Source organism: Brassica oleracea, chromosome C1 (genome assembly GCF_000695525.1).
Source record: "Brassica oleracea var. oleracea cultivar TO1000 chromosome C1, BOL, whole genome shotgun sequence".
Taxonomy (NCBI): Eukaryota; Viridiplantae; Streptophyta; class Magnoliopsida; order Brassicales; family Brassicaceae; genus Brassica; species Brassica oleracea.
Window position 1 is genome coordinate 38,943,182 of NC_027748.1, and position 23,895 is coordinate 38,967,076.

The 23,895-nt window shown below is 39.1% G+C and overlaps 2 protein-coding genes across 2 annotated transcripts; one reads left to right on the top strand and one right to left on the bottom strand.

Annotated features, from left to right (window-relative positions):
- Nucleotides 1–300: 300 nt before the first annotated feature.
- On the top strand, nt 301–3,407 carry LOC106326663 (beta-fructofuranosidase, insoluble isoenzyme CWINV1). The gene is made up of 7 exons (XM_013764581.1): nt 301–542; nt 667–675; nt 876–1,747; nt 2,095–2,253; nt 2,335–2,582; nt 2,770–2,857; nt 3,074–3,407. Exons 1-7 carry the CDS (start codon nt 347–349, stop codon nt 3,251–3,253), a joined length of 1,752 nt encoding a protein of 583 aa, XP_013620035.1. The 5' UTR covers nt 301–346; the 3' UTR covers nt 3,254–3,407.
- Nucleotides 3,408–4,647: 1,240 nt separating this feature from the next.
- On the bottom strand, nt 4,648–9,628 carry LOC106317528 (beta-galactosidase 1-like). The gene is made up of 18 exons (XM_013755339.1): nt 9,247–9,628; nt 9,004–9,099; nt 8,799–8,911; nt 8,633–8,699; nt 8,387–8,479; nt 8,150–8,293; nt 7,815–7,903; nt 7,635–7,740; nt 7,453–7,540; nt 7,245–7,363; nt 6,998–7,162; nt 6,740–6,918; nt 6,551–6,660; nt 6,367–6,476; nt 6,168–6,278; nt 5,878–5,988; nt 5,243–5,785; nt 4,648–5,172 (listed from the first exon to the last, which is right to left on the bottom strand). The coding sequence occupies exons 1-18, from the start codon at nt 9,409–9,411 to the stop codon at nt 5,062–5,064; spliced, it is 2,520 nt and encodes an 839-aa protein (XP_013610793.1). The 5' UTR covers nt 9,412–9,628; the 3' UTR covers nt 4,648–5,061.
- Between the last annotated feature and the right edge of the window lie 14,267 nt (nt 9,629–23,895).

Below are 23,895 nucleotides of genomic sequence, written 5' to 3' on the forward strand. Positions count from 1 at the left end.
ATTTATCCAAAGGTTTAGGGTTTAGGGTTTAAGGTATATGGTTTAGTATTTTGCTGACGGCTTAACAATATTAATTTTTTTTTTTGTAACTATTACTATGTTTATGTATTTTTGTTTTTTATTTTAAAAATATAATCTAATTTGAAAATTCAATTTTGTTTCATTTTTTAAAAGATATCAAATACTCAAACACTATTGGTTGGTGAACCCAAGAATAACTCGTAAATATAATACTCAACCTTTTACATTGACAGGCTTGCCCTCGTTATTTGCCTATAAATTTGGCATGATCTTCCCTCCTTCAAACAACGACCATAAAGAAACCAACAACACAAAAAAAAACACAATGACCAAAGAAGTTTGCTCCAACATTGGACTTTGGTTGTTATTCACGTTACTTCTTAGTAACTATGTCGTCGATCTCGAGGCCTCGCACCATGTGTACAACAGACTTACCCAAAGCTCTAACATCAAATCTCCTTCCGTAAACCAGCCCTACCGGACCGGCTTCCATTTTCAACCACCCAAGAATTGGATGAACGGTATGTTCAATACCACCACATTAATCTCAGCCTCACTGTCATATTGTTTTTATTTCTCTAACCTTTTGTTCCTTCTCTATGGCTCCTGCTTGGACAAACTGGATTGATCTCTTGCCATGAGCAGATCCTAATGGTTAGTCAACTCTTCCTATCCAATAGACAGATCATTTTCCCTAGAAACTAGTAATTTATTATTTTTCAGAAACATTAATTATACCAATAAGTCAGCATACCAACCGTATATTTGATTTTTCTGATGCATTGGTCGACCTTTTATTACGCTGCACCACGATGGTTACATATGCATATAATAAAATATTTACATTTATACAGGCCCTATGATATACAAAGGAATATATCATCTTTTCTACCAATGGAACCCCAAAGGCGCCGTGTGGGGTAACATCGTGTGGGCTCATTCCACATCAACAGACTTAATCAACTGGGACCCACATCCTCCGGCTATCTTCCCGTCTGAGCTGTTTGATATCAACGGATGCTGGTCCGGTTCGGCTACAATCCTCCCCGACGGCAAACCAGTTATCCTCTATACCGGAATCGACCCCAAGAACCAACAGGTCCAAAACATAGCCGAGCCTAAAGATCTCTCCGATCCATACCTCGTGGAATGGAAAAAGTCACCGTTAAATCCTCTGATGGCTCCTGATGCCGTCAACGGAATCAACGCCAGCTCGTTCCGTGACCCAACAACCGCGTGGCTAGGGCACGACAAGAAATGGAGAGTGATCATCGGAAGCAAGATCCACCGTCGTGGACTAGCGATCACTTACACGAGCAAAGACTTTCTAAAATGGGAAAAATCTCCTGAGCCGTTGCATTATGACGACGGAAGTGGAATGTGGGAGTGTCCTGACTTTTTCCCCGTGACGAGGTTTGGCTCTAAAGGCGTGGAAACGTCGTCTTTTGGTGAACCAAATGAGGTTTTAAAACACGTGTTGAAAATAAGCTTGGATGACACGAAACATGATTATTACACGATCGGTACGTACGACCAGGTTGGTGATAAGTTCGTACCCGACAAGGGTTTTAAAATGGACGGTACAGCTCCTAGATACGATTACGGAAAGTACTATGCTTCGAAAACGTTTTACGACTCGGCCAAGAACCGAAGAGTGTTGTGGGGTTGGACTAACGAGTCGTCATCGGTTGAGGATGATGTTGAGAAAGGCTGGTCCGGTATTCAGGTAATTTATTTAAATTTTGAAACTTAAGTAATCATATATTGGTATAAATTACTCTCTTTGTTTTTTTAAGAGATGACGTTTTAGAAAAAATGTTTTAAACTAAATGAAATTCAACTTTCAATTTTTTTTATATATATGATTTGATAGATATTTTTTTGGGGTCAATACGATTTGTTAGATTATGCAAGTTTTTTTATTGGTTGGATTGTGATTAGATAAATAGTCAATGATGTTTCGTTTTAAAAAAAAAAAAAAATTATATGTCATATTTGTTTGTACAAACCTAAACGTCAAGTAATTAAAAATGGAGACACTAATATATAAATTTTGCTTTCTTTTTTTTTTAGACGATTCCAAGGAAAATTTGGCTTGATCGGTCCGGGAAACAACTGATTCAATGGCCGGTTAGGGAATTAGAGAGATTACGTATGAAGCAAGTCAACTTACGTAACAAAGTTTTAAATTCAAGATCTAGACTTGAAGTCTATGGTGTGACAGCTGCACAGGTGCGATTAGTTTATATATGTGGATTTAAATAATTAGTATTAGAAAAATTAGGTTTTTTAAAAATCTTGTGATTGTTATAGGCGGATGTGGAGGTTTTGTTCAAAGTGAGAAACTTGGAGAAAGCGGATGTGATAGAACCAAGTTGGACTGATCCACAGTTGATTTGTAGTAAGATGAATGTGTCGGTTAAGTCAGGTTTAGGTCCATTCGGTTTAATGGTTCTCGCATCTAAGAACTTGGAAGAGTACACATCCGTTTATTTTAGAATCTTCAAAGCCCGGCAAAACAGCAATAAGTACGTTGTGGTCATGTGCAGTGACCAAAGCAGGTACGTTTCCTTGATTACGATCCATATTAACTATTAAGTACATTAATTTAGACTAATCCTTGCGACAAGTACTTATGTTTATTTTTTCAACAGTCACATACATACAAATTGAAAAATTATTGAAGAAATATCCAAACTTTGACTTTCTAATTTTGTGACATTTTGGGTGATGTTGAATTTGGGACAGATCTTCATTGGAAGAAGATAATGACAAAACAACTTATGGAGCTTTTGTGGATATTAATCCTCGCCAACCACTCTCCCTCAGAGCCTTGGTAATTAAGTCTCCACTTCACACACTTTTTTATATATGTTACTATTTCAGGAAATGTTAAATTGGCATGCAAACCCCCAGGAAAAAAATATGAGATAGCTAATTAGCCTCTGATCAAGATTCAGGACTATATGATATTTACCTTGTTCAAGAATCAAGAAGATTATATTTTCTATAGATTTCTTAAAGAAGCTTTTATTGTTTCATGTTGTTGTAGATTGATCATTCAGTAGTGGAGAGCTTCGGTGGACGAGGAAGAGCATGCATTACCTCCAGAGTGTATCCAAAACTGGCAATGGGAAAAAATTCACATCTCTTTGCTTTTAACTATGGATCTCAAAGTGTTGATGTCTTAAGCTTAAGTGCTTGGAGCATGAAGTCTGCCCAAATCAGTTGATCACGTATGGCAAAGATAGATACATTTATTGAGCATTTATATGATATGGTTCTGGAATTCTTATGTGGTCCAATTTGTTTGGTTGTGAAAAAGAGTCCAACTTGTATGTTGAAATAAATTTCAAGTTATATGACATTTTATTTGACTTCTCATAGTATTGGTTTACTGTGTTAAATTACAATTCTTCTGTTGGTAGTCAAAATCTTCAAAGTTCCAGAAAGCATGATTATACTGGACTTTATATGAATATATGAATATATGAATATACGAGCACATGTGTATACATACTATATGTGAAACTCGAATACAATTTGCATGTGCATGGTTTGGCTCAAAAATGACAATAAGTATGTATATATGTGTGCTTTGGACTGAACTTACTGACTTAGGACCATTCTAACATAGAGTTTTAATAACAACGGCTAAAAAGCCTAGTAGTTCTAGCCCACAATACGATGGGCAAAAACCTAAGCTGTTGATTGTTGAATATATATTTTTCAACACTAAGCAAGCTTAATGACTAACGAAATAATTATGGCACTAGACATCAGTTGAGATCCCATCATGCCAACGTAACTTATTATAACAGAGTCAAACCATCAACTAAACTCTACTTAACAAATAATTCATGGCAAAAGTCTAAAGCTTAAATTATTTCTTGAGATCAATGTCACATGCTTATAAAAACTTAGGTCAGCAGCCCAATCTACTATTTTTGCTTTTGACATGAAGCTTCTTCTGGCTCTTAAATCAATAACGCTCTTTAACCACATTACATATTGCATTCTAAAGTTTGGGTATTTTAGGGTTCACATTTCTCTTAAACTGGGCATATCCGATTTTTTTTTCTAAAATTTTCTACTCAGCTTCAAGGAAAAGATTGATGATGAATACCGTGCTAATATGTAAGTAGTTAGCATTATTGTTCTTTGTATCTGTGTCTCCTAGATTCATTTGATTTATAAGTAAATCTTAACTCAAATTGATGTACGGGATTCTTGATAATCTTCCAGTAGCTGTACTTAGAGAAAGCAGAGATGGAACTCACTCAACAAATGTACATGGTTTCCGAGTTGGCTTCAAAGGGGGTTATGAAGGAGTGGGGTGAAAACAATCCTCAGCTAACAGCATGCAACAAGGACACAAAGAATTGAAACGAAAGCAATACTGTCCCTCAAGAAGTTGAGAAAGGAAAAGAAATTGTGTTTACATATGATGTCTCATTTAGTGAAGGTAAAAAGAAATCATCTCTAGACTTCTTTTTGGCTTTGCTGTTTGGCTTTGCTATTACATGTTTTGTAACTTTGATACTCCAGGAGAGTGAAATCAGATGGGCTTCTCGGTGGGCCACATGCCTTCAAATTTTGAACGTGATTTGATCTTCTAGACATTGCTTTACTTCAAGACTTAAAGATGTTTCATTAAAGAGAAATAAAAACATTACATAAGTTTAGCAATGAGATAATTGCAGAGAATGTCTCAGGCTAATACAACTACTACAGCAACAACAAACACAACACGTTGGAAGCAAAACTCGGAGAATAATATAATCCCAGTTTTGCCATCAAAGAATCATCAACACATGGACACCTGTTCTCCAGTCTCAATGTGCTTCTTCTTCTTTCTTTCTTGGGTTACAATTACCACACAAGCTTATTCACATATAAATCAACAACTCTCCAAATTGTTTGAACGGTGTGTTGTGTCCCTTTTGTACAACTTCCACCGCTTGTAAATAGCCACAACATACTAATACTATCAGAAAAAACCTGTAAGAATGCAAAAGTAACCACTTCCTCCGGTTATATTTAAGCGCAAACCGCTTCCACAGCGAGTTTCTTCATCACATTTGGACAAGGATCACCACCAAACATGGCCGGTGCTACAGTTAAAGAACACCAGTTCTGCCCAACACAAAGCTGCAAAACAAACACAGCCTTCAGATAATGTTACAAGGCACAAAACAGAACAAAGATCCATGAAACTTACTCTGTTGAAAGCATCATAGGAGTGATGAGCGTGACAGCTTCCTTGACGGTAGCTACCACAAGTTCCTTGAGGTGTCCCAAAGCTAGCAAACTTAACAGTGGTGATCTTCTGTCCAGGCCCACACTGTAAATGCACTTTGGGATGAAGTGGTTTATTAACTTTTCCAGAAGCATGCAACTGGTAGTTCACAAGCGTTGATTGCCACTCATAGATATCTGCACAGACAGTGTCCACTTCTCTTCTGACCAATGAGATTCCGTTTGGATCTCCTCCCCATTCCTCAAAGACGACCAATAGATTGCCTGTTGGTTTCAGCCATGATCTTGGGACATGGTACCATCTCTGAGAAGCCTCTCCACAGTTTCTTAAGCACTTGTTCTCGTTGAATGTTCCGATGTAAGAACACTCCCTGCAAGTACCAACTGCTTTGTATGCAGGCCAGTGACGTCCCACGCTCTGCCCATTAATCCATATCTGACCTTTTCCCATGCTTCCCATGTCCACAGCCAACGGGGAGTCGCCAACTGGAGCAGAGAATGTCGTCTGAAACAAAGACAATGGAGACAATGTCAAACCACCAGAAACTAATCTTGATGTCCATAACAATAAAAATAAACTCAAGATGTGTTACCAACCTTGTACCAAGTAAGTGGCTGCTTTTGAGCCACAAATGCACCTTCTGCCCACTCAACTGAAGAGCTACCGCTGAGTGAATGAAGACTTAGACTCTCTCCTCTAAGACCAACCTGAAAGAGGTTATGTCATCACTAATCAGTAGAGTGGCACAAATATGGTTAAGTGTATAACTAATGGCGTTTTTATTTAGAAAAATATAAAAAAGATAAATGTTTTCTTAATCTGTGTGCACATATGTATAAAACTAAACTTAGAATGAAAAGGAGGGAGTATATATTTGTTTATGTACCTTATAAGTCCATTTCTGCCAGGACAGATCTCTCCGTCCCCCATTGAGACCGTTTAATGAAACTGGACCTAGAACTCCAGCATTCCATGTCTCAAAATGTGGTCCCACATTCTGCATTTGTATCAGAACATATAGGTTAAGAACATCTCTAACGTTGAACTTAAGTGTTTGGCAAAAAAGATTGGTGCTATGGACTAACCGGGAGACCAACAGCTATGCTTAGTATAGCAATTTTGTTGAAACCAGCTCTTAGGTTCACACCTCTTCTGAATGTTAGCTTGGGAGAGTCTAAGCTACCATAAGCAGATCCTGGATAAGAGAGCAAAAACATGTCAAAACGAGGCTCAAGAGTTGAACCAGCAGATAGTACACAAAGCAATTACCAGTTAAGTGGCCATTGATGAACACATGCATAGCATGTCCAGCTGATAGAACGGTAAGAGTTGGCAAATTCCCACCCCTCAAAAACCCTTCGTTGGAGTTAATCTTAACACTGTACAACAACAGAAACAGAAAATTTGAGTAAACAAGTCAATATGCATTGATAGATTCTACAAGGTCTGGATACTTACTCAGTCATGTACCACAGGTAATCTGAAGTGTCTCGTGTAGTGTTGATCTGCTCTACTAAACCAACCATTGTGAATGACTCATCAACGTAACTTGATGGGTCTTCATTGTATGCTTGCCAAGATAGTCCTCCATGAATAGGAACCCTAACCATCTTCATCCTTGAAGTTTGAGCACCAACCTACAGCCAAAACCAGTTTAATACTTTGATCCTCTTTAATCATTATATCTAGTTGAAGCATGTAATGATTCTTCTTTACCCTGGCTGTGTTGTAAACTGTGTTTTTGCAGTCTGGGAGAATACTAATAGACCATGGAGGTAGATTGTAGTGATTCTTCCCAAAAGAAACTTTGGCATAGGATCTTTGATTGTAGTTTGCTAAGAATGCAGAACAAGCTCCAGATTTTGATTTGTACTGATGAGCCTGCACATTTACAAATATGCATAAGTTTTATTAAAGTTGATCAAAGCAATAACAATAAATGAAAAAAGGCTTTGAGTTGGACCTCTTGATAATTTCCGAGGGGGATTCTTGTGAGTTGTCCTGATACTAATGCTGGCTCACACAGATTGATTGCTCTATGCAAATCTTTCAAGTGCCCCCACTTAGGCTGCCTTTCAAGTCCTGTTTGAAAGTAATAGACAATATTTATAAAAAAAGACAACAGTTACTATATATTTGGCAGAAGATAAGTTGGGATTTAGCAGATTTACCATATTCGTCAAGAGGAGCGTCATAATCATAGCTGGTTGCAATAAACGGACCACCAGCAGTACGACCAAAATTTGTTCCACCGTGAAACTGAGCAAGAAACCAGTGTATGAGAATTGGAATAGCTCATGAATCTACTTTATGAACATGGTAAAAAAAAAGAAGACAGCAACTTTGGCTTTACCATGTAGTAATTGATGAAGGATCCACCCTTTTGGATAAACCTTGCAACGGAAAAGGCCATATCTTCAGCTGGACGGTAAGGAATTGGGCCTCCAAACTTTGTGAACCTATCAAGAAAACAGACTGAGATCACCAAAAAACAATAATAGCAGAAGAGATTCACTTTTGAGTTTGTGCTTACCATCCAGTCCAGGCTTCAGTCCACATTTTGGGTTTGTAAGCCTTGTTTGGAGAGAAGTAATCACAATAGAAGCCATTGCAAGCATTGATCTAGTAGTGAACAATCATAAGTTCAACAAGTTAACAAGTATGCATGGAGAATGATTGAATATTATTATTTTAGTCAAAGGGAAAAAGATCATGAAAAGAAGTGTGACCAAAGCATGTGCAAACTTAAACGAATACTAATAATTTAATGAAATGATTTTCCTTAGAAAGAATGAAGAGAGTTAGAGAGACAGTAACATACAGCTAATGAAGAAACTGTTCCAGAGACGAGACAAAAGAAACTCTTACAATGGGGTCGGGAGCATCGTCTTGTTTGCACATGACCCAAGGGACACCAGTACCTAGCCCAACAGCCATTTTTGCTGCCCAGTTAGCGTAAGACCTACCGGGTGCACCGAGCTCATATTCCATTGGTCCATATTCGTTTTCAATCTGTCACATAACATAAAAAAGTCTACTTAGTCCCACACTAACTCTATACTAGGATTGTTAAAAAAACAGCAGTTCACTAGTGAGGGTTCTTACCTGAGAGAGGATTATAGGACCGCCTTGGGATTCAAACAGCCTCTCAGCTTTCATCATGTTAACAATCTTTGTAGTGAATCTTTGCATTTGAGCCTTTAAAAAAAAAAAAAAAAAAAAAGGGCAATGTTTCTTAATTAAGTAATGATCTCAGGAGTCAAAACAAGGGTCAATGAACAAGTGTGAAATTTAATTAACTTCAAGATGAAGATATATAGAGACTAGTTTTAAGAAAAAAACATGTCTAACCTTGAAAGGACCATTATCTGTTCTGAAGCTAATCCCTGGAACATACTTAAGCCAAACAGGAAATCCACTGAGAAACATATACAGAAAACAAACAAATCATATTAGTTTTTTTTCTTTGTTTCCTTTGAACTTTCTATTTTAAGGTTAAGAGACAAGAGATTATTACCCAAAGTTCCATTCTGCACAGACATAAGGACCAATCCTTAGATGAAGATAGAGTCCAGACTGTTTGACCAACTTGACAAACTTAACCAAATCATAGTTGCCTTCAAAATAATACTGCAGATGAAGCCAAAAAACCATAAAGTGGAATCCAATGAAATAAAGATCAAATCACTGACAACACAAAAAAAGGTAGATTTTTTTCTTACTTTTCCAGGAGAAGGCTCATGCCCATTCCAGAAAACATAAGTCTGAATCACATCTAAACCTCCTTCTTTTGCTTTCCTTATTAGATCTGGCCACATCTACACACAAGAATCAAAACCATAAATTTTTCATTTACTTGAATTAGGTAGACAATGTGAGGTTTTAGAGATTACAAAAACAGCCAAAGCTTCAAGCTTTGTAATAACTCTTAACTACATTGCAACTCAGAATAAGAAGAAACAAACCTCAGGAGCGCTTCTGGGGTAATGAATAGATCCAGAGATGAGGATTCTTCTTTTGCCATTGATGGTAATGGCTCTGCTATCGTAAGAGACAGAGGCAGAGACTAAAGAGACAAGAAACCCTAGAAGAAACAGAGCAGAAGCTGCTGCCATAGCCACATTCTTCATTACTGTTGAAAGCAAAAGCAAAATATCTTGCTTTACTTGGAGTTGGTTTATTCTATTCTTCCTTCAGTTGAGAAAGATGTGGTGAACAGAGAAAGTGTTTCGTTAGCTTAAAATTTTTTTCTTCTTCAGAGAAAGTGGGGAAGGAGAGAAGATCTGTGAAGAAATTTATATTCTTGAAAGTGTAAAAAGAAGAAAACTTGGTTCTTGTTTTGATGCCAAAATGGTGATGCTTTGCAGCTGCTTTTAAAGCACTTAGCAATGGAGGGTTCCTTGTGGGGGCCACCTTTGAGAGACCTTTTTGGGACCCACCGTGTTTTTGGACTTTTTGTCATTTGTTGATTAAAAAATTAATTAAACACCTCCCAAGGTTTAAAATGCATTTTCAAGAATTCCCGGATGTTTTTATGTAAAAAGAGCATTTACGAGACCGAACGTTCATAAGTTCCTTTTTTTTTAAATGCCCATAATTTATACTCTTATTTTTGGGGAACAGGTAATAAAGAGACCATTTATAACGGTTTTGATCCTTGTATATAAGTGTATGTTAATTTCGGAAGTGATTTAAATTTCAGTACAAAAATAAAATACTTTTTTTTTAAATTCTATAATTGTTGAGATCACGAAAATTTTATCGAGATAAATAAATAAATTTTTCTATTGAGAAAATGAATATTAAATTTTGAGTAGTATAGATTTGGATCTAAAAAATTTTAATTATTCATTTTAATAGAATAGATATACAAATCCTAAAATAAATATTTATCTCATTTATGTTTTGTTTTAATAGCTTTTTTGTGGTTTATTCTCGTGTGTTGACAATGTAAGAGGAAGCTAGTTATCATCCATTTCATACAAGAAAACTATAAATTCTACAACTGCTAGAATTGACTTCTCTTACTTACTAATCTACTAGTTTGTCACCAAAAAGTGTATCTATCGTTGAAAGTAAAGACATGCTATAAAATGAGTTTTAGTTCATTCTAGTTAGGAAGTAAGTATGGCTTAAGTGGGAGGCGTGGAGTTTTGGTGTTATCAAATAATCAGACGTTTAATTTGTTAAGCTAAAATGGTACAGTATTAAAATCCGCATCTCTCAACTCCTCCATAATCAGTTAATCACGAGTTTGTCTCTTTTCTTAACGCTACGTGTGCTCTTCTCGCACTTCTATGCGCGTGATAGTATTGGCCCAACACCTTACAAGAATGTCACGGGTTAGGTTTCGCCACCACAAATTCTATGAAGACATTTACAAGACAAGAAACAATAAAAAATAATTCGCACAGATTCTTTTTGCTAGTAATTATTTTTTATTTGTATGATTTCAATCTTACCCATTACATTTTTACGGCGTTTAACCACGCATAAAAAGTTGTCAAAATAAATTTACATACAAAAAAATATTGTCAGAGGAAAAAAACCGCGTTGTTTCAGTTCCCACTACCGATAGCCCAATATGGCGCGTGTAGTCACGCTCGCGATACAGATTATTCTGAAATTTTACATAGTATTCCCTTTTTGTTGTAAACAGCTGGGATTTCAAAATTATAATTTTCGAATTCTATAAGTACTATAACTGACATTTCTAGATTAGCAAACTGTAAGGTATTTAAGAGGAGGGTTCGTTAGACAACAAACCAATAATTATCTCAACCACTGAACACATGCAAACTTTTGAAATATTAAAGTGTCTTTTCATCTCCCTACCTAAAACTATACATATTTATTGACTATAAAGTTCATCTTGTTTTGTTATGAAACAATTATATACAGACGAATTTATTGTTAACTTCGAACAGATTATTAACTAGATGACCACTTATATTTATTAATGGTTTGATTTTGTAACAAACATTGATTTATCCTATTATCTTCAATTGCTCATGAGGCCTTTGAGATTCGACGGTGCAACCTATACATGGCTGGCTGCGTCTATACAATCTCATAAATTTCGTTATGTCATATTCATATTAATGGAGGGGGAAGCTATCAATTAACTATCCATAATCTAATTTCAAACAAATACTATAGTCTATGTTATATATACTCCCTACTCATAAAAACACGCAAACATACACAATAATTGTTCTAAACGAAAAGATAAGGTGGCGAAAAGGGGAATTATCGTGTTTGTAAAGCATCATTAAAGTTAAAACGCAATCGATTACACTGAATAAAACTACATTTTGTCCTCATCAGATATTTAGCTGAAAACGAAACGATGTACAAATAAATAAATAAACAAACAGAGACCAAACCCGTTAACTGCGAGTCTGCGACGACAACAACAGTTCCGCGTCCGAGTTTCTGCTTATCTCTTCTTGTTCATTAAACTACCTTTCACGCGTGGCTTGTAGCGCGTGGATAAACAGAATATTTAGTACTGCACCGGTTTGACTTTTTTGGTTCCGGATCTTACGGCGGATCTTGCAAAACCTGTACTGTGTGGCTGTACATAATAATATAGCTCCAGAAAGAGAGAAGCTAACGCGAAGTAGGCCATGTTTCTGATGTACTTGCGTTAATGTAGATTTAAATCAGAGCTATTGTCTTTAAATCTTCATTATTATAGTCTATAGTCAACTATAAAAATGCTGTAATCTTTTATCTTAGTACTGAGAGATTTTACTTGACAATCTTTAACAACTGATTGCACCTGCAAACCTTTTTTGTCAGTTCGTCATGTTTTCAACATGTACATTACGTTTGATCTATACATGGACTCATGTAATCCAAGTAGAAACATTAAACGCAAATACTTGTTTCGAATCAGTTCATATCTATCTTCATATTCATTAGAAAACCCATGGACCTGTGTCTGATCCAACTATGGTACGTTAGATCATTGAAATACACAGTACGTAACTGAAACGGATCATTCTAAATATATGGACTGATCATAAGTCTCTCCCGCACAGATCCATTACTTGGGAGTTAACCATTTATTATTAGTTTTTACATTCCATAGGTCAACGTATCATGTAAAAATCACGTGTGCTCTTGATGATTAGAACGTGAATGAAATTATTTTGCCACTAATAAGTTAAATCAGAAGGAATTCCAGTTTCTTTTCTAAAATCCAATTAATTATAGTCTACATATACAGGTTACTGTTAACCAATTGAATTCCAAATTGTCCTGACAGTATTATGAGCTCACAGGTTACCACCACTACTTGCAAAGATATTTATATTTTATAGATAAAGGACATATTTAATAATTAATCATATATGTTTTCCCAGGGACAGTTTTGCATCATGCTGCATCTTATTGATAATTATACCAAAGGAGGATCCCAATACGATCACTGAAATTTCTTATGTTCTTGATCTAATACTCTTACATACGTAATATAACGTTGCAATACTTACGAAAGCGTAAATCATCTTTTTGTGATTGCCCACCGGCCATCGCAGGCAGGTTTGCTGTTAAATTATCGACGAACATATCTGTTATCTGTTATAGTTATAGTGCATAAAATATTATTCGTAATTAGACTTTTGCAGAACAATCTCCAAATTTGAAATCGTACATATAATATAGATACGTAGCTTTCACAAAAAGAATTTCGAGTAAATAAACACATTAAGCTTATCCATATATAGCAAGGAGAGGTTCCTATAAATTTTGAGAGGATACATTTATTTCGATGGCTTAATTAATATGTAGATTGTTTTTGCTAGCTCTTGCTTTCGTTTTTCAGTGATTGCCTTATCTTATCTTCATATATGAACGGTCTCGTTTCTTCTTCTTCACTTTCTCGACACATCTTGAGTGTGATTGAATGGTATGAATAGAGTAACAAAAGTTAGAGTAAGCTTTTTTACTCCCAGTTGCGCTGAACTGTCATCAATCAGATTAAATTGTATTTTTTTTATATTTACTTCATTTACTGTTTACACAAGAGAATATATTATGGAAACTCATATCATCGTATATATTGTGTATCAATTATCATTACTACTGCCTTCTTCCTCAGGCTTGTACTCTGTATATATTATTCTCTTTGTCAATAATATAGATTCATTCAGACCTATATACTCTACATGGTATCAGAGCCATCGATACCCTAAATCTCTAAATTTTCTTTACGCCGTCTCTGTTCTTTTCTTCCTCTTTTCTCTGTTTTCTCCATGGCCGCCACCAACATTCCCTCTCCTGTCAACAGTGACAACACTGGCTCTGTTGAAATCATCACTGGGAATACACCACAGCCTCTCCTCCATGTTAACATGACTAACGTGGTGAAGCTCTCCTCCACTAACTACCTGATGTGGAGCCGCCAAGTTCTAGCCCTCTTTGATGGTTATGAACTTTCTCAATACTTGGGTGATTCGTTTGAACCACCATCATCTACGGTGTTAAATGCTGAAGGCATATCTGTTCCAAATCCACTTTTCACTCACTGGAAACGTCAAGATCGGTTGGTTTACAGTGCTCTCCTTGGGGTCATCTCAGGAAATCTCCAACCAATGGTCTCTCGTGCTCAAACCTCTGCTGATGTTTGGAGCATCCTGGCTGAGACATATGCTAAACCATCACGTGGCCACCTCAAACAGATCAAGCATCAGCTCAAAAGCTGGACCAAGGGGAACAAGTCAATTGATAAGTATCTCCAAGGTCTAACCATGCGTTTTGATCAGCTAGCAATCCTTGGAAAAACTATTGATCAAGAAGATCAAGTTGAGTATGTACTTGAAGGACTTCCTGAGGAGTACAAATCGTTGGTTGATGCTATTGAGGGTAGAGATATACCACCCATGATGACTGAGCTACATGAACGCCTTCTCAATCATGAGGCTAAGCTACTCGCAGCTACACCACTGTTACTCACACCGGCCTCTGCGAATGTTGCAGTCAATCGTCACAACAACAACAACTACAAGAGGCCAAACCATCAGTGGCAGCAATCACAACAACAGCTCAGGCCTCAGTCACAACGTCCATCAAAGCCTTACTTGGGGAGGTGTCAGATTTGCAGTGTTCATGGTCATAGCGCCAGACGTTGTCCACAACTTTAACAGCAGAACATGACTCACGGTTATGGTTCTGTGACATCACCATATCAGTCTCCTACTCCGTGGCAACCACGAGCTAACTTGGCTCTCACAGGAGCTTACACACCGGAGAACTGGCTTCTTGACAGTGGAGCCACACACCATCTAACATCGGATCTCCACAATCTCTCTCTGCATCAACCCTACACTGGTGGTGATGAAGTTGTTGTTGGAAATGGCTCGACTCTTCCGATAACACACACTGGTTCTATCACTTTACCCTCCTCTAAGCGTTCTTTATTATTAAACAGAGTTCTCTGTGTACCTAATATTCACAGAAATCTTATCTATGTCCACCGGCTTTGTAATACTAATAGAGTTTCCGTTGAATTCTTTCCCACTTTGTTTCAGGTGAAGGATCTAACAACGGGGGCTCCGATACTCCAAGGACGCACCAAGGATGAACTATATGAGTGGCCTAAGTTTAATGTTCCTATCACCTCCTTCTACGCAATTCCAGACACCAAAACTACCTTCTCTCAATGGCACTCTCGCTTAGGCCACCCATCTTTCTCAATTTTAAAGTCTATTGTTTCCAGCAATTCTTTACCTTGTTTTGATTCAGCTTTAAAAACATTTGCTTGCAATGACTGTCTTCTCAATAAAGCTCATAAGCTTCCCTTTCATGAAAGCTCCATATCTTCTTCTCATCCTCTTGACTATATCTTTACTGATGTGTGGCAATCACCTATTCTCTCTACAGACAACTACAAGTATTATTTGGTTCTTGTAGATCACTTCACACGTTATACGTGGCTATATCCTCTTAAAGCTAAATCTCAGGTCAAAGAAACCTTCATTCTTTTTCGAGCTTTAGTTGAAAACTCTCTCGGTTTCAGGATCAAACATCTATATTCTGATAATGGAGGTGAGTTTCTAGCCTTAAAGCCTTTCCTCTCCTTCAATGGTATCTCTCATCTCACCAGTCCCCCTCACACACCTGAACACAATGGTGTCTCAGAAAGAAAACACAGACACATTGTTGAAACAGGTTTATCTCTTCTCACTCATGCAAACATACCTCTTTCTTACTGGCCCTTTGCGTTTTCCACAGCTGTTTTTTTAATAAACAGAATGCCAACTCCTGTTCTTTCACTTCAAAATCCTTACCAAATATTGTTCAATAAAAAGCCTCACTACAATAAGCTCAGAAACTTTGGTTGTCTTTGTTTCCCCTGGCTTAGACCTTATTCACCAAACAAATTTGAACTCAGATCGTTACCTTGTGTGTTCCTTGGATATTCCTTAACCCAAAGCGCTTATCTCTGTCTAGAACCTAAGTCTGGAAGGATTTATACTTCTCGACATGTTAGGTTCAATGAGACTGAGTACCCTTTCAAAAAGCTTTCCAACTTATCATCTTCTGTCTCGCAGGAACATACACCTGCAGCTCCTAGTCATATACCTCTTTTTCTTCCTGTGCCACTTGATAGTTCACCAGGTGTGTCTGAGGCGTCGTCTCCTGTTTTAAGTTCTTCACCACTGGAACAACAAACACTGCCGGAACACACGGACTTACCGCAGCCCCAACTATCAACACTGGAACCAGAACAACATCACTCTGCTCCGTCCTCACCTCACCTGTCAGACAACAACAACAGCAGCCAGTCACAATCCTCTCAGTCTGGCACTGGTGTTTCCAGGAACTCCTCCAACAACCAGCCAGTCTCCACCAACCAGACGGGTTCCACCAGTTCACAGTCAAGTTCCCCTCCTCCTGCTGCAATCCGCAACCATCACTCGATGCAAACTAGATCAAAGAATGCTATCACCAAACCAAACAAGAAGCTCTCATTGGTCTCTGTGGCTTGTCCCTCAGCACATCGTGAACCCAATACATGGCAACAAGCAATGAAAGATCGCCAGTGGAGGGCTTCTATGGGCTCTGAGTTCAACTCGCAAATCGTTAATCACACATGGGATTTGGTTCCCTTCAAGCCTCATATGAATATTGTTGGTTGTCGTTGGGTGCACACTTTGAAGTACAATGCTGATGGTACCCTGAAACAACACAAATCCTGACTGGTCGCTAAAGGATATCATCAACGAGCTGGAATAGACTTCACGGACACGTTTAGTCCTGTGATTAAACCCACTACCATCAGGACGATTCTTGGCATAGCAGTAAACTGTGATTGGCAGATCCGTCAGCTTGATGTAAACAATGCTTTCCTGCAAGGCCATTTTACTGAAGAGGTATACATGAGTCAGCCACCAGGGTTTGTAAACCCAGACAAGCCGCATCATGTCTGCAAATTACGTAAAGCTATATATGGCCTCAAACAAGCTCCAAGGGCCTGGTATGTTGAGCTGAGACAATACTTACTCTCCTCTGGTTTTCAGAATTCGTTGAGTGATGCTTCGCTTTTCATCTTGAAACGGAACCGGGATTATGTATATCTACTTGTGTATGTCGATGACATGCTAGTCACAGGCACCAATCCTGCACTTGTGGATAACATAATCACACAGCTTGGAAGACGTTTTTCTATTAAGGACCTCGGTCAACTGAGCTACTTTCTTGGTGTTGAAGTTACAAAGACATCAAAGGGGCTTCATCTTATGCAGAGGAAATATATAAATGATCTCCTTCACAAGACAAACCTTTCATTACTTGCATTAAAAGAAAAAGTCTTTTACACCAAAGGTGCAGTAACATAAACAACAAGGGCTGCTTTAGCTAGTCTATCAGCAGCTTCATTCCTAATACGAGGGATAAAAGAAAAGGTGATATAATCCAAAGATCGATTCATCACGCCAATGTCGTGGAGGATGCCTTGGATAGATGTTACAGAGGAGTTTCCTGTAACGAGATCAATGAGACTTTTACAATCTGTGAGACAGAGTAAGTCTTTGGAACCTGCATTAATAGCATAGGAGATGGAGTCTTTCATGGCCAGTGCTTCCGCCACCAAGGCTGATGCGATACACCAGCGGTGAGCAGAGCCTTGGAGTAGCGTCAGTCATATCTGGTCTTTTATGATCCATCCCGTTCCTCCACGACCAGTCGCAGTCTCCCAAGCTCCATCAGAGAAGCATACGGTTTGATTCATGTTTGTGGGAACATGACTGTTCAGAGCACGAGGGGGGGGGGGGTTTACTGATGTTGTCGGAGGCTTAAGGGGCTGAGCCAACTGCCATTCACGACTGTAACAGCCCCGATCCAGAATAAGTAAAAGTTAATTAGTTTGCCATACACCAATCAAACAAGAACATGCACGACGAACTAAAGAACTCTTACCAGATCGAATATACTACTACCACGTGCCCAAACATTTGACTCGAGGTTCCGGGATAGATCCGAAATCCCAAGATCATATGTCCAAGAACGGGTTTCCTAGCGATTCCAAGTTAAGGCTTTGCAACCCGAGTTTGAAACCGTTAGTTAGTTCGTCACGGACTAGGACTAGTATCATATGGAATCCAAGCATTTCACAAACCTTTTCTTATTCATATATACTTTAAGTTCAACCACATCAAAACTTTATACATGCTCGGCCGATGTTCAAAACCATATATTACATATTACAAAACGTACATGTTTGCAAAAGGTAGCAAATCTGCACCAACAGTTTTGTGCTCCTCTGATCCCAAATGGAACCTACTACGGGTTACCTGCAAAACAAAGAGTCTAATGAACAACTATTTTGCTCAGTGAGTTGGGTTTCCTAACAATTATTTATTCCCCCATTATACATCAAACATTAAGCAAAAAAGATCAATTATATTAAAAAAAATGCAATGCAAAAATAAAGCAATCACGTAAACAAGCATCCACTCTTCACGAGTGGTTAGATCATTATCGATCGTCGAGGACTGCCTCTCGCCATTGGTTCCTATCTCGATACGAAGTCCATAACACATCCCTTCTTGCGCCCATTGACTCTAAACACAAAGTCTAAAAAGCCGATGGCCCGGATAACACACTTGCCGCATCGTCATGCAGCTACACGGTCGAGGGTAGCTAGCCCTATCACACGTGTCTTCGCGTCCTGTCCGGAACTAATTTTGGTAAGGCCCCGGACAAGGCACGGGCCTCGAGTGGACACCAATGACTCTCACGACACTCCACCCGAGTGTCGGACCCTCACGGATCAAGTCCGTGGATTTACGGGTTTCCCCGTTAAAATATGATCAAACATGTTATATTATCTGAGCCGTGGCCCAAACAATACAATGCAATGACATAAGTATATGCAACAAAACATCAATGTATCACAATCATGTTATACCCCTCGAGCCGAGGCCCGACGATATAACTTAGATGAAAGTTTCGGACTGCAAACTTAGATGAAAGTTTCGGACTGCAAACGCTCCTATCTCGCGGTCGGCTTCACTTTAAACTTTTATCGGAAAACTCTAGAACTGTAGAAATCTAGATAGAAGAAGGGTAGGGTATGAAAGAAAAAGAAAGAAAAGAAAGAACAGAACGCTAACTAAAAAAAATGAAAGATAAAGACTAAAAAGTTACCTTAAGGTTCGGGTGTTATCGGGTTCTCTCGGGTGCCTATGGTCAGGTCTTAAAAGTGGAGAATGAACTAAGGGGGTGGTCTGCTATTTATAGGCTGGAGAATGAGCTCGTGGGAGTGTTTTGGTCGTGCATGGCAAGCAAGAGGTGTCTCTGCCTCCCAAACCAACCAATAGGAGACAGTTTGGTGTCTTAGCCACAATTTTGGCCAATAAAACCAAGCTTTGTGGCCAGCCACCAAAGCATCCAATAGAAATGCGACAAGAACTGCTTGGAGGTGGTCCAGTCAAGGAGAAGCACATGTCCAGCTGCCTGAAGGAGGTAAGCAAGCAGTTGCATCTTCCGGAAGCTTTCAGATATGCTTAACACATCGTAGATGGGCACGAATGAGCCGCATTCAAATCCCGTACGTGTTATAAGTTGATCCGAGCTGGCGGAAATTTTTCTCCTTGACAAAAACCTAGATTTCTTAGACCAAAACATTTTTAAAATAATTCTAAGGTCATTCCTATCTTAAGGCCCTATAATAAATTTTTCGATTAATTTTCTCGTTCGACTAGGACGTTCTAGGCCGAACCGCGAGCATTTTCAATCCACTAAACTTTTCGAAGAATTTATTTCTTCAGATGGAAAACTATTCTAAGACTTTCTAAATTTTTCTTCTGTACCTTGGGATCCACAAACATCCACAAGAAAAGATCAATCCGACTTCCACTTACTTGAGTAATTTTCTCGGCTGTTATATAATTTTTCTTTGTCTGCGTTTTACTTTTTAAAGAGGGTTATTACATTCTCCCATCTGGTCTTCATCATTCTCCCATCTGGTCTTCATCCCGAATTCTTAGTGGTTGATGTTCCACCCATCTGGTCTTCATCATCTTCCAAAAACAGTTCAGGATGAGTAGCTCTAAACCTCTCTTCATCTTCCCATGTCACAATTACTCGGCGCTGTTTTCCCCAAAATACTTGTATTTGAGGAATCTCCCGATTCTTCAGTTTCCTTATTCGTCTTTCTCCGATTCGAAGTGGTCCTTCAGGGTAAGTGAGGTTGGAGCAAAGGTTTTCTACTCGTTGCGGCTCTACTTCGGTAGGATCTCGTATATGCCTTCTTAACATCGAGACATGGAAAACTGGGTGAAGAGCCATATCTGATGGTAGCTCTAATTGATAGGCTACTTCTCCAACCCGTTGCATCACTCGGTATGGTCCTATATATCGAGTGGCTAACTTTCCCACTTTTCCGAATCTATCTCTCCCTTTCTGTGCGGCTACCTTCAAATATACCCAATCACTAACTTGAAATATTACTTCACGTCTATTCTGATCGGCATATTTCTTTTGCTTGTCTTGAGCTTTCTTCATATTCTCCCGAACAATCTTCATCTTTTCTGTTGTTTCATCTACTATATCTGGTCCTAACATATGTCTTTCTCCAACTTCAGCCCAACACAGTGGTGTGCGGCAGGGTCGTCCATATAATGCCTCATAAGGGGACATCCCAATACTTGCATGGTAACTGTTGTTATAAGAAAACTCTACCAAAGGCAAGTATTGTTCCCATGTACCGGACCAGTCTAAAACACACATCCTTAGCAAATCTTCCAAGGTTCTGATTGTTCGCTCCGTCTGCCTGTCAGTTTCAGGGTGAAACGCCGTACTCATATGAAGATTAGTCCCCAATACTTGCTGGAAAGTTCTCCAGAATTGAGCCGTAAATCTTGGGTCACGATCAGATACTATGTTGGCAGGAACTCCGTGTAATCGTACTATCTCCTTTAAGTAAACTTCTGCCAGTACTTCTACCTTGTCAACAATTCTAATGGGTAGAAAGTGAGCAGTCTTAGTTAGTCAGTCTACCACCACCCATATAGTATCATTCCCTCTTCCTGGGGCTCGAGGTAGTCCCGTTAGAAAATCCATAGCCACCGACTCCCACTTCCATTCTGGGATTAGTAGGCTTTGCAATAATCCTCCCGATACTTGATGGTCAGCTTTAATTTGTTGGCATGTATGGCACTGAGCTACCCACTTAGCAACTGATCGTTTGATTCCTGGCCAGTGATAGTATCGACGTATATCATGGTACATCTTGGTGCTTCCAGGATGAATACTGAATACTTTGTGGTGTGCGGTTCTCAAGATCTCTTCTCTTAACTCCTTTCCTACAGGTATTGTTATCCTTCCGTTCAGTAGGAGGGTTCTGTCATCAGCCAAATAATAACCACTATCATTTCTTCCGCCTGATTCTTCAAGTTCTTTTATAATCTTCTTTAGCTTCACATCTTCCTTCTGCTCTTCTCAAATTCTTTGCAAGAGGTTTGCTTGATTCACTGCTCGTAATCCCAATGGCTCGCTGCCCTCACCCTCTATGGCTGAAAGACTAACCAACTTGAATTCTGCGTTTAAGGCTTCTAAGTCTTTCTCAATAGTTGTATCACTTCTCCTCCGACTCAGTGCATCTGCTACGTAAAAGCCATTTCCTCTTTCTTATCCCATTCAAATGATATATCTTTCCCATTCAGCCTCGTCAAGGGTTTGGCCATGATGGAAAAATTCGTCACAAACTTTCGATAATATCCAGCCAATCCTAGAAAGCTTCGAACCTCGGTAGCGCTGGTAGGGCGTGGCCAATCCTTAACCACTTCAACCTTTTCAGGATCATCCCTTTTCCAGAAACTACATTTACTAAACTTGGCGAACAACTTATGGCTTCTTAATCGCTCCAACACCTTGTGTAGGTGCTCTGCATGTTCCTCTTTACTCTTGGAATAAATAAGTATATCATCAATGAAGATGATTACAAAGTTATCCAAGTAATCACGAAATATATCATTCATCAAACGCATGAAAGCAGCCGGCGCATTAGTAAGACCAAAAGGCATTACCACAAATTCATAGTGGCCATACCGGGTCCTAAAACCGTCTTCATGATATCGGACTCTGATATATGGATTTGATGGTATCCTGATGCCAAATCTATCTTTGAGAACCAGCTTGCCTCATGAAGCTGATCCAAAAATTCATCGATCCTTGGCAAGGGATACTTGTCCTTTACTGTAACATTGTTAATCCCTCTATAATCGATGCATAACCGCATGGTGCCGTCTTTCTTCTTCACAAATAAGACTGGTGCTCCCCATGGTGAAGAACTCGGTCTAATAAATCCTTTTTCTATTAAATCTTCCAACTGCTTCTTTAATTCAGCAAGCTCAGTTGAAGCCATTTGATAAGGTGCCTTCGCTATTGGGGCTGCTCTCGGCTCTAATGTAATGGTGAAAGGATCACTTCGTGGTGGGGACAATCATTCCAATGGCTTGAATACGTCCTGGTATTCTTTTACTATTGGTATCTCTTCCAACTGTGTCCCTTCTTTCAAGTCTCCTCCAAGGGTAGTCAGAGTTACCAAATATACTTCACCCTTGATCAAATCCTTCTTAACTCTTAAAGCATATACAAGTGATACTCCAGAACTTGGACATATCCCATAGTATGTCGTTGATGGTTTTCCCCTTTCTTCAAGTGTAATTCTTCCTCGACCACAGTCCAACTGTGCGTAGTATCTCCACAGCCACTCCATTCCCAAAATCACTTCGTGTTGTCCTAAAGGTACAATTAGCAGGTCTGCCGGATATACCATTGATCCCACATGGATTGGAATCCCAAGTACACAACTATCGGTATGAAGGTTATGGTTCCCAGGGGCTCTAATCGAAACACCTACCTTTACTCTAGTAAAGGTTCCCTTAAAACTCGACACTACCTCGGGTATCACAAAGCTATGTGTGGCACCCGAGTCGAAGAGAACATGCACATAAACTCCACCAATACACAATGTTCCTAAACAATATTTATTTCACATTTTATATTTCATGCATCAAATTCACACAAATAAGCAATGAGTTAAAACCCTACTTACCTGTGATCAGGCCCTGATGGGGCTGTTGTGGTTCGGAATTTCCTAACTCTAAAGCATTCACTCTTGCACCTGCCTGGCGCCTCGGGGCTGGTTCAATTGCTAGTCTAGTGGGTGGTGCTGGAAGCGTAACCTGTCTCTTATGGGGGCAACTGTTGGCATAATGCCCTTTCTCACCACACGAGAAGCAAGTAATATAATCAGGGGCTTTCCTCCCTGACTATAAGGACAACTGCTAGAAAAATGGCATGTACCACCACAAGTGTAACACACTTCTGGGCCATTCCTAAACCGTCCGTCGTTCCTTCTTCCTCGGCCTTTCCCTCGATTAAATTGTTCTTTATTATTCATTCTTCGTATTCCTAGCCCTTCAGTTTTGCGAGATGGCTCTGCATGCTTCATCATGGCTTGCTCCTTTTCCATACCTTCTTCAACATTTACCGCTATCTCCGCCAATTCATAAAGGCTATGAAACTTCACTACTTGCAGTCGGCTAGCCAAATCCGCTCGCAATCCTCTTAAAAATCTTCGAATTAGTGCACCTTCATTCCTTGGTCCATAAGGAGAATATTTTCTTAGCTTTGTAAACTCGGCCTCATATTCCCTGACTTTCCGGTTGCCTTGAGTTAACTCCAAGAATTGAATCTCCAGTCGGTCTTTTGCTTCAGGTGGAAAGTATTTCCGCTCAAACTCCTTTTTAAAATCTTCCCAGTCGATCTCTCTTCACATATAGTATTCTTCCACGTTATCCCACCAATCAGAAGCATCTATGGTCAAGTAGTATATTGCCACATCCTTCTTGAAATTATTAGGGCAGTGGATGGCCCGAAATTTTTTCTCCAAATTCCTCAGCCATGCTGACGCTTCGAAGGGATCTGTTCCTCTAGGGTATCTAACGGTTCCAAACTTCTTCATTAACGTAACCATCTTCAGGTAATCTGGAGAGGAGGATGGTCTTTGTTCTGATGATTCACCGGTTCTATGATCAAGTCTATCTAGTAAGCCTTGCACCAATACTATAAGAGGATCTGAACTCCCAGCTGTCCTT